This window comes from Pelophylax lessonae (genome assembly GCF_965119305.1).
Source record: "Pelophylax lessonae genome assembly, chromosome: 5".
NCBI lineage: Eukaryota > Metazoa > Chordata > Amphibia > Anura > Ranidae > Pelophylax > Pelophylax lessonae.
In genome coordinates, this window is record NC_138772.1 from 220,471,986 (window position 1) to 220,483,809 (window position 11,824).

Consider the following 11,824-nt stretch of genomic DNA (forward strand, 5'->3'; position numbering starts at 1 on the left):
AATTTGGTGATCTCATCAAATGGGCGCAGAAGTCTGCATGCGTCCCGCATGAGCAGCCACTGGCGAGGTGAAAAAAACCCAAGCTCCCCAGAACCTGTCCTGCCGCAGAGTTCGTACAGGTAGTCATTAACTGCACGTTTCTGATGGAGCAGCCTATCAAGCATATGCAATGTTGAGTTCCATTGCGTTGGGCAGTCACAAATAAGACGCCTGACGGGCAGGTTGTGTCGCCGCTGAATGTCAGCAGGGCGAGCCATGGCTGTGTAAGATCTTCTGAAATGGCCAAAGATTTTCCTGGCCTGCCGCAAAACGTCCAGGACCCCAGGGTATTTGGCAACCAATAGCTGCACGACCAAGTTCAGGACGTGTGCCATGCATGGCACCTGTGTTATTTTGCCCTGTTTCAGCGAACTCAGCAGATTGGCACCGTTGTTGCACACCACTTTACCAACTGTCAAATTCAGTGGTGTCAGCCACTGATCTGCCTGTGAACGCAAAGCTGAAAGGAGTGCAGGACCAGTGTGGCTCTTGGCTTCCAGGCACAACAGACGCAGCACAGCATGGCAACGTCTTACCTAGCATGTGGAATAGGTTCTGGGGATCTTGGGCGGCGCAGTGGTAGAGACAGTAGCAGCGGAAAAGGAGGAGTCAGCCGAGGAGGAGAGGGAGGATGGAGGAGGAGGAGGAGGAGGAGAAGAAGAAGAGGCAGGCCTGCATGCAATTCGTGGTGGTACAGCCAAATCTACATGGGTGCCATGGGTTACATGCTTGACGGCCGTCAGAGGGTTCACCCAGTGGGCAGTAAAAGTGATATACCTTCCCTGCCCGTGTTTGCTAGACCATGTGTCTGTGGTCAGATGTATCTTGGCACCAACACTGTGTGCCAGAGATATATTCACTTGCCGCTGAACATGGCCATACAGCTTTGGAATGCCTTTCTGCGAGAAATATTTCCTGCCTGGGACCTTCCATTGTGGTGTTCCAATGGCCACAAATTTACAAAAGACCTCCGAGTCCACCAGTTGATATGGCAGTAGTTGACGGGCTATCAGTTCCAACAAGCCAGCAGTCAAACATTGGGCAAGAGGGTTATCCGGCGTCATCATTTTTTTCCGCTCCAACATTTGGGCCACAGAAGTCTGCCTTTTTCCAGAACAACGTGACAACGGCATCATGGAAGGTGGAGTGGAGGACAAATGTGAGGAGAGAGGAGAAGGAGAAGAGGCTGGACGGTGAGAGCCTGGATGGTGGCTTTGTGGGTTCTGACGCACAACTGGGTTGTTGCTCCCACTGGGCTCGGTGATGGGAGTTCAGGTGCCTTCTTAAGGCGGTTGTCCCTAGGTGAGTGTTGGGCTTACCGCGACTTATGCATTGACTGCAAAGGCTGCAGATGGCAACACTGTTGTCAGCAAAGCACACATTAAAAAAAGCCCACACTGCGGAGCCATGTGATGGCGTCCTGGGAGCGCCAGATGTGACTGTACATGGTTGATGGCTCGCTCCTGAGACATTTGCAGTCTGATTTGTACCTCTTGTGCAATGCAAGTTCTACCTGCCTCTCCTCCCTATTTGCCGGTCCGTCTCTCCTTCTGAACTCCCCTCCTCTTCCTCTATTGTGGCCACCCACGTGACGTCAATAGACACGTCATCATCCACGTCACCTTCCCCACCACTAACATTCGAGATCTCGGAGTAGGCAGCAACAGCAGGGACCAACCTCCTGGGGCTGATCTGGGTACTGTCATCAGACTGCTGAGTGGCGGCTGTTGCTACCTCCTCTTCCTGATCCAACAATGGCTGCGCATCGCAAATGTCTTGTGATGGATCAGAAAATATTTCCAGTGACTCAAGCGAAGGGTATGTGGTGGTGGTGGTGGTGTCTTTGGGGGTGCACACAGCAGAGAGTGAAGAGGGTGAAGATAGAGAGGATGAGGAGGGTGCAGAAGAGGAAGGCTGAGTGAGCCACTCAACCAAGTCTGGTGCGTCCTTTGACGTAATCGAACACGCCTTCTGAAACTTCACACCTTGGCTCCAGCCTACTGCTCCTGCCCTACCCCTACCACCCCTGCGTAAGTGTCTGCCTCTTCCTCTGCCTGTCATGTTTTTAAATTACCCTGTGACAAAAGTCTCTAGAGAATCACAATATATCTAGAAAAAGGTATTGAACACCCCGCTTCAATCTGTAATATTGGGGGGCCACAGGTTTATCACACCAGTTCAACAAATAATTGGCCAGTAACTGTTGTCACTGTGTGTAGCACAGTTAACACAGCAAAAGAGGCCAAATTATTGCAGGACTAAAATACACTCTTAGAAAAGTATAATGTTAAATAACACCCCACTTCAATATGTGGTATTGGGGGGCCACTGGTTTATCACACCAGTTGTTCAAAAATTTAGCCAGTGAGTTTGGCACTGTGTGTATCAGAGTTAACACAGCAAAAGAGGCAATATTGTTGCAGGACACAAATACACTTATGAAAGTATACTCAGATGACACCCCACTTCAATATGTGGTTGTGGGGGGCCACTGGTTTATCACACCAGTTGTTCAAAAAATTAGCCAGGGAGATTGGCACTGTGTGTATCAGAGTTAACACAGCAAAAGAGGCAATATTGTTGCAGGACACTAATACACTTATGAAAGTATACTCAGATAACACCCCACTTCAATATGTGGTATTGGGGGGCCACTGGTTTATCACACCAGTTGTTCAAAAATTGGCCAGGGAGTTTGGCACTGTGTGTATCAGAGTTAACACAGCAAAAGAGGCAATATTGTTGCAGGACACAAATACACTTATGAAAGTATACTCAGATGACACCCCACTTCAATATGTGGTATTGTGGGGCCACTGGTTTATCACACCAGTTGTTCAAAAAATTAGCCAGGGAGTTTGGCACTGTGTGTATCAGAGTTAACACAGCAAAAGAGGCAATATTGTTGCAGGACACAAATACACTTATGAAAGTATACTCAGATGACACCCCACTTCAATATGTGGTATTGTGGGGCCACTGGTTTATCACACCAGTTGTTCAAAAAATTAGCCAGGGAGTTTGGCACTGTGTGTATCAGAGTTAACACAGCAAAAGAGGCAATATTGTTGCAGGACACAAATACACTTATGAAAGTATACTCAGATGACAAACACTATGTGAACTGTCGAACAAAGGGTATTGTGTACTTGATGCAATGCGAATGCAGAGTATTTTATGTCGGGAAGACGCGGCAAGAATTTGGACTAAGAGTTAACAAACACCTCCAAAGTATGAGAATAGGGAACTTCTACCTACCCCTTGGCCGTCATATGGCCTATTTCCATAAATACAGCATGCCAAAGGTGACTTTTTCAGCCTTGGATAGAATCCACATCCCGACAAGAGGGGGAGACTGGAACAAGTCTCTCCTGCAACTCGAAATGAGATGGATCAAAAAACTTGAGGCCAGTAAAATACCAGGCTTAAATGAAAACGTAAGCTATCGTCCCTTCTTGGAAGGCTTTGCCTCCGGCAGAACTGACTAGTGGTCAAACACCTCATACAAACAAAAATCGACTAAATGCCCATGAACATATACCCATATGTTCACAACAACAAAAACATATATAACCCTACGGGATCCCTTCCATAGATCCATTCGGGGAAAACCTTGTCTCTCTCTTTTTTTAAAATAATTAATATTAAATAATCTACGCATATCCAAGGACTTAATTAGTTAGAAAACACCCCCTAGGCTTACACTTAACCCTTTGATCGCCCCTGGGTTAACCCCTTTCCTGCCAGTGTCATTATTACAATATCAGTGCATATTTTTAGCACTGATTACTGTGGTAATGTCACTGGTCCCCCCAAAAGTGTCAAAAATGTCAGTTAGGGGCTCGATCTTTCGGCCGCAATGTCGCAGTCCCGCTAAAAATTGCAGATCACCGCCATTACTAGTAAAAAAACAAATAAAAATGACATAAATCTTTCCCCTAGTTTGTAACTTTTGCGCGAACCAATCAAAATACGCGTACTGTTTTTTTTTTTAACCAAAACATATGTAGCAGAATACAAATTGGCCTAAAAGAATGAAAAAATTAGATTTTTTATTTTTTTTTTAATTTTTTTATTGGGAATCGTATGTGAAAAATATTGTTTTTTTTTTTTTTTTCAGAATTGTCGCTCTTTTTTTGTTTAAAGCACAAAAAATAAAAATTGCACAGGTGATCAAATACCACCAAAAGAAAGCTCTATTTGTGGGGAAAAAATTACATCAATTGTATTTGGGTACACATGACCGCGCAATTGTCCCTTAAAATAATGCAGTGCAGAATCGCAAAAAATGGCCTGATCATAAAGGGGCAAAACCTTCCCGGGGCTGAAGTGGTTAAAGAATAGAATCTGGGATTGTTTTTTAAAAATGGTGGGGGGTTAAAATGCCGCAAGCCCCCCCCCCATCCCCCCTCCCCTTTTTTACTTTTTTTTTCCTCCCCTGTTGTTTTGCATCTCTGTTTATACAATCCCTCCCATTCTTTGTCGTGTCTTTTGGCCTATTCTTTCCTTCCATTTCTTCTTTCTCCCCGCTTGCTTTTGTTCTAAATAAAGGACTCTAGAAAGATAGGAGTGACTGTCAATTTTCTAGGATATTCCATGCAACTTTAACCTTTTTATTACTTAATTTATTGCTCTTTATCATTCACTTTTTAGGCCCCTTTTTGCACGGCGCCTTTGTTTGGCGGACTCCGCTTGCTCAGCGGGGGATCATTCCGCTGATCCCCGCTGAGCAGGTGGATTACAGGTCTGTCTCTCCTCTATGGGGAAATTGGGTGATAACGGACCGCCAGTATGTTTTCATCCAATCCACCAGATGGATGGAAAATAGGACCACCATCCATCTGGGCAGGAATAGTGGCAGATGTCAGCAGACATGTGTCTGCTGACATCCACTGCTTCATAGGGGAGAGTGCAAGTTCAGATCGGGTCCACTTGAAAAACTGACATGTGGACCTGATTGTCCGTGTTAAAGGGGCTTTAAACATACTTTCAAATGTGCTCTCTGTATACCTCCTTGGTACTTTTTTTTTTTTTTTTTTTTTTTACTTTATACCTTTTCAGTGTCTATGATGACTTTTATAACTATTGGACATTCTGTATGCAATATGACGTGCTGTGTTTAAAGTTTCCTGATATAAAAAAAAATGCTGCTAGCCACCAGTGGTTGTGGAATTGTTTTTAAAGGTAAAGAGATGAAAAGTAAATGCAGGTAATCCCAAATTTTTATTAGAAAAATATCACTCGCACCAACCAAACTATCCTGTGGAAAAATTAATACTCAAAACCTAAAATTAATGTTAAGGACTGCCGCTTCTACAACCCCAAAGGGTAAGGAATAAAAAGATATATATAGTCAATATATATATAGATATATATAGTATATTAGCAGCGCAATTCCTTAATAAATAGACATGATTAAGGTGATAAAAAAATTCATACCATAATTAAAGTGCTCAGGTGCAGTACTTTGTGTTTATTATATTCGTAATAAATAAAGAAATAAATGGTGCAATATCATTTCAAGCATGTGTAATGTCCAAAATAAAGTGCAAAAAATAGTCCAAGTGTATGTTCTTGGACACTTGGACTACTTTTTGCTTTTTGCTTAAAATGATATTGCACCATTCTTTCTTTATTTATTATAAATATATAAGTATTTATTGCACCTGAGCACTTTAATTAGGGTATGAATTTTTTATCACCTTAATTATGTCTATTTATTGAGGAATTTGCGCTGCTAATAGTTCTTTGACTATATATCTCTTTAATCCCAAATTTTTGTTAATTTGTTTCTTTATATGGTAAAAAAAAAAAAAAATCAACAGCGATTATTAAAGGAGAAATATGGTCAAAGCCTGTTTGGCCACACTTCTCATGTTGGTCACAGGGGTACACCTATTTTTGCACTCCTGTGACCCAGATTCAGCCAACTGTGGACAAAAGCCTGCTGTCAGCTGACGTCACAGAGCTGGTCCAGGCTCTGCAAGACCGCGTTACCTTACCGACTAATTGCCACTTAAACTATCATAGAACTGAAAAATGTCCTGGTAATGAAAGGGCTATACAGACTAGAATTCAAGTGGTTAAATAATTCTTATGAGCATGAGGTTTACAACAGTCGGTCGTTAACTAAAGTTGCGATTTTGCCGCAATTTTGACGCGACTTTGGACTTGAAGAGATGTCTGTGTAATCTTGAGGTCTATGGACCTCAAGTCGCATCAAAGTCGGACCATGGTAGTGCAGAGACGACTTTGAACGGTATTCATTGGAAATCATGGGGTACGACTTGTCGTGCAACTCTGCAGTCCCAAGTCACAGAACAAGTTGCACAAGTGTGAAAGGGGCCTGAGACTGGAGAATGCAAAATCTGGTGCCGTTCTGCATAGAAACCAATCAACTTCCAGGCGTTTTGTCAAAGTCTAACTGAATAAGTTGACTGACTAGAAGCGGATTGGCTACCATGAACAGCTGCACCAGATTTTGAACTCTCCAATTTTAGCAAATCAGCCCCTTTGTGTTTACATTTCTATTTGGCAACAAGCAAAATTCAAACTGGAAACTTCCTTATATAACAATAGTAGATCAAGATAAGAAATGAGCACTATTTATTTCAGGTACTTATATAGCGCCGCCAATTTACGCAGCGCTTTACGTATACATTGTACATTCATATCGCACTATTTACAAAGTTGACTACATTTCTGCTCTTGCTGCTTTACACTGGTGATAAATTTATTTTAATTTGTATTTATTTTTTCATTATAGGGATCCAATGAAGTAAATAAAGCACTTCTACACAAGATAAATAATGAGAAGAAAATCCATATCGTGCCATGCTGCTTAGAAGACAAGTTTATTTTACGTTTTGCTGTTTGTGCTCGAACTGTTGAATCTAAACACATTACATTTGCCTGGAAACATATTAAAGAACTGGCCACTGAAATCCTAATGGAAAAGGGAGAACAAAAGTAATATAATGTGAAAGGAGAGAATCCACTTTTTCTACCCCCCCCCCCCCCCTTTTGACCTAGTTTATTCACTTTTAGACTTCATTCTTGCATACAGAACCAGTCCACTTCTTTGATTTTTTTGGTGAGTTGCTTAACTGAAGGCACAGGATTTTCCCCAGAATTTAGTAAATGTGGTGAAATTTCATTTTGCAAAATATACCCAATCATGTGTATAGAAAATAAAAAAAAACTGTATTTTTGTTTGCACATGATTGGATTGTGGAACTAAGTAGAGCTTCACCTCATTCACTAAGCTCTGGGTAAAATCCCTTAGCAAAGTGAACAGTCTCTTTGCCTTTAGTAATTCAACCCTTTGATCTCCTAGAAAACAAATGCCATTCTGCAAGACAGATCAGTTGAAAAAGAACCTAGATCACATGCAGATGAAAACAATCAGCTACTATCACAGAGACAAAGAACCGAATGTACAGGATCTCTACTTTCAGAAAATTTATAAAATTTTGAGGGTTTAAAGTAAACTCCAGGTCTAAAATGTGCATTTTAACCAGTTCCCGCCCAGCCTATAGCGATTTGATTGCCCAGCAAGACTTTTGTCGTTCTTGATGGACTTCATATGTGCTGCGGGTGTGATCTGTTACTGGCTGTGCCCACTGGACACAGACGATGACTGATCAGTGTCCTGTCCCACTGCTGGTACCACGTGAGTGCTGTGACCAATCACAGAAGTTAACAAGACAATTGTAAACCATGAATAGCTTCCATTCATGCCATTCATTGTTACAATTGTGTTGTTAGCTGTGATTGGTCACAGTGATCACGTGGTACAGACAGGGCCAATCCAAGTCCATCTGTACTATGTGATTAGCTGTGGCCAATCACAGCTAATCACAATTAAACAAACTGAATGAATTGATTCAATTAGGTAAGATGTTTGCTTATAGCAATGAAATTCACTGCTATAAGCAATCATAATGTTTAAAAATTAAAAAAAATCCTGATCACTTATCCAGAATAGTAGTGTTACTATGAAAAACACTAGATTACTCTGATCACAGTGTGTTAAAAAAAAGAAAAAAGTGTAATAAAAATAAACAAATTATATATATGTGTGTGTGTGTGTGTGTGTGTGTGTGTGTGTTTTGTTTTTGTTTTTTTTATTCATACTGTCACCAGTCAATGTCCTTGATCACCACCACACCAGTTATATGCTGTACTGCACTAGCAACAGTGTGTAAAATTAAAAAAAAATGTGAAAACAATTCTTACATTTCTTTATTTTCCCAAAAATATGACAAGAAAAAACAACTTTAAAAAACTCACCATGCCTCCTATTAAATACTGTCTACTTTCCAAAAATGGGTAATTTGGGGGATATCTATACTGTTCTGACATTTTTGGGCCTCAAGAAATGAGATAAGCAGCAATTTTCAGATATAGAGTATATACCATAGATTGTGAACTCTAGAACTTTCCTACAAACTAAATAACATACACTGATTTGGGTTATTTCACCAAAAATGTAGCAGAATACATTTCGGCCTAAATTTTTAAAGAACAATTATTTATTTGCAAAATTTTATAACAGAAACAAAGAAAAACGCTTTTTATTTTTTCCCCCAAAATTTTCTGTCTTTTTTCTTTACTTTAGCCATGAATAAAAAAAACCCAGCAATGATTAAACACCACCAAAAGAAAGCTGTATTTATGTGAACAAAATGCTAAAAAATTTTGTTTGGGGTACAGTGTCGCATGGCTGCACAATTGTCATTTAGAGTGTGACAGGGCTGAAAGCTGAAAATTGGCCTGGGAAGGAAGGGGGTTAAAAGTGCCCAGTATTGAAGTGGTTAACATATCTGCAAAAAATTAAAAAAGTGACTCTGGCAGCAAAACAGTTGATAAATAATATGCTCAGAATTCTTAATATAGGTGGACAAATGTAGAAATAAAGTGGATTTTTTATTTTATTATTATTATTTTAAAACTGTACTATCTTCTTAGTGATCTTATGCTCAGGAATCACACTGGTTGGTTCTTGATATTTCCTCTTCCAAGGAATAGAATGACATGGCAGCGTGTAAAAATGCTGCAGATAGATTGCTTCTCTAATAAAGGGCATAGCATTCTACAGACTATTGGTGGGGGACAGATTTTTTTAAGGGGGGAAGCTGGAATTATTTTAAAAACATAAAGTATGACTTTGCACATTTATTTTTGATGCACTCTGAATTGATTTACATAATTTGGTAGGAAGGTTTTAACTAAGTTTTATTGGTTCTTCTGTACAGGGCATTGTGCAAGGAAATGTTAATTTACATTGTAGATGCAAAAGGGTTTTAAAGGCTAAGTTCACCTTTTGATTAAAACAGCCAACGCAGTTAAAATGCACTGTGCCATTTTGTAAAATATAATTTAATGTGCTTGGCATACCTGAAGGCCCCTGCTGGCACCATCGCAACCTGCCAGATTTGCTCCAATATTGCTTGCATTCTCTTTCTCCTGAAAAGTTCTGTAAGACCGCGAAAGTGGGCACTTGTTCCCATAGTCACAGTAGCGCTCTTCTTTTGTCCAAAACCCGTGATGTACCCCATGTGCAGTGCACTCCTTTTATCTCTATCCCAGCAACAGAGAGCTGTGAACAAGCACCCAACATCTGTAGTGCCCTTGGAAGGTATCCAAGGTGACTGAAAAAAAAAAAAAAGAAAAACTACGAGATTGGGACTGTGGAAAATACAGATTGTAACTGCTATGCTTTTTTTTTATTAAATACAGTCCATCCACAAAACCAAAAATACAGTAAAAAAAATGACGCAAAATCCTTTTTTTTTTTTTTAAAGGTCTGGCTAATAAATTTCAAGTAGCACACTGAAAAAAAAGATATCTTTTTAACATATACAGTATTTTAATGGAGATATATATATATATACTTTTTTGTTGACCAAGATAATGTTATTGAAATGATGATCACATGAAATAAATGTCAAGATGTGATGTAAAACAAAGTGTGTTGTCTTCATAGTGATCAGATAAAATGCTGTATACCAATAAAAATAAACAAACTAACATAATGTCAATGCTGTTCCTGGAACCTTCCATGAAGACACCTTTAAATGAGAGATGATCCCACCTACCTAATAGAACAAGAAGTAGCACGTTTGAATAATACTACCCAACGCTCAATTTTTTTATTTTACAAAGTTTTTGTTTGGTGTAAAGCAAACATATACCGTATATAATACTGGATTGCAGTAGGCATAGTAACACAGGATCAGAGATGTTGTAAATAATACCAGGTTATAACTGTGACCAGATTTAGGTATACAGCGAGTATAGAAAATCACCCCACATTTTGTTGCTTGGCAGCCTGAAATGCAGACAAACACAGTTTTGTGTTATCCAGTTGTATTTACTTATAATATCCAAGTGAAAGATATAACACCAACATGTCTCTCCGGGGATCAGGAAGGAATTTTTTTCCCCTGCTGTAGCAAATTGGATCATGCTTTGCTGGGTTTTTCGCCTTCCTCTGGATCATCTGCAGGTATAGGATTGTTTATATGGGATTGTATGGTTGGGTTTTCAATACTGGTGTTTTTTTTTTTTTTGTTGGTTGAACCAGATGGACTTGTGTCTTTTTTCAACCTGACTAACTATGTAACTATGTAAGTATGTAACTATGTCAGAAAAAATTCAAAAACTGAATCACTGATTTGGAAAAGGGATCACCCCCTTGTGTCAGTCTTTTGTTGAATCACTTTTTTTAATCACTTTTTGCACTTTTTTTCGGTGGATCGATCCCCGCTGAGCAAAACAGAGTCTGCCGGGTGTGAGAGAACCCTAAAATAACAGCTCCACTCTGTAGTCTTAGCTCTGGGAGATGCTGAGACCAAAGCTATCCATTGTAAACTCAGAAGGAATATACAACGGGGAGCAGGAGCAGAGGGTGAGAGCGGAATAGATTAACACTACATTCTGGCTGCAAAACTGGTTGTGAGGGCCACATAACAAGGCCTGGTGGGCTGAAATCGACCCGTGGGCCTTGTGTTTAAAATACGTGACTTCGAGAAATGTGCTGTGAATTGGCAGGAGGACCTGTGCTTTTTGATACACCAAGACTTCCCTCCTTATGAACACAAGGGTTGTTCCCTCAGCATAGACACCATTCGCAGAGTAGGCAGGTCTATGCTATGATGGTGGATGGAAGGAGTCCCTCATTCTGGTGGCAAGGTCCATGATGCTGCTAATGTATGTGGATATACAATATACCCTATGAATTACCTACCTCATGCATACAGTGGTTTAAATTGAGACCCCATCAATGTTGATGTAGTATGACATGAGGAATGTGTCCTTTATCTGTATTCTGGGGTCCCATGATAATACTTAAACGATATTGAACGGGAATGCCTTCCTAATCTGCATGGCCGCAGTTGCTTTAGTGTACATCACCTTTGTATGTCCATCCGTGTTGACTTGCTCATCAGCGCATGTGTCCGTCCAGGTCTCTGTCGCAGTTGGAAATATCGTTCTGCCTTGGTCTCTCTGGCCCTGAGGAAGCCCTGTTGTGAAACGCGTCGGCTTGCTGGGGACCCTAGACCGTCCTACATTGAGACCGTAACATCTTTTGAGATACACTGTATCAGCATTCCCTCACAAAAGTGAGTACATCCCTCACATTTTTGTAAATATTTTGCTATATCTTTTCATGTGACAACACTGAAGAAATTACACTTTTCTACAATGTAAAGTAGTGATTGTACAGCTTGTATAACAGTGTAAATTTGCTGTCCCCTCAAAATAACTTAACACAAAGCCA

General features: G+C 40.4%; 1 protein-coding gene across 1 annotated transcript in view; it reads left to right on the plus strand.

Moving 5' to 3' along the window:
* The window catches only part of DDC (dopa decarboxylase), a 163,272-nt gene extending 156,252 nt beyond the window's left edge, over positions 1 to 7,020 (plus strand). The window contains exon 13 of the mRNA XM_082259855.1: positions 6,806 to 7,020. Within this exon, the coding sequence (XP_082115981.1) occupies positions 6,806 to 7,012 (207 nt within the window). The 3' untranslated portion in view covers positions 7,013 to 7,020. The remainder of the gene's footprint in view (positions 1 to 6,805) is intronic.
* The last annotated feature ends 4,804 nt before the right edge of the window (positions 7,021 to 11,824 follow it).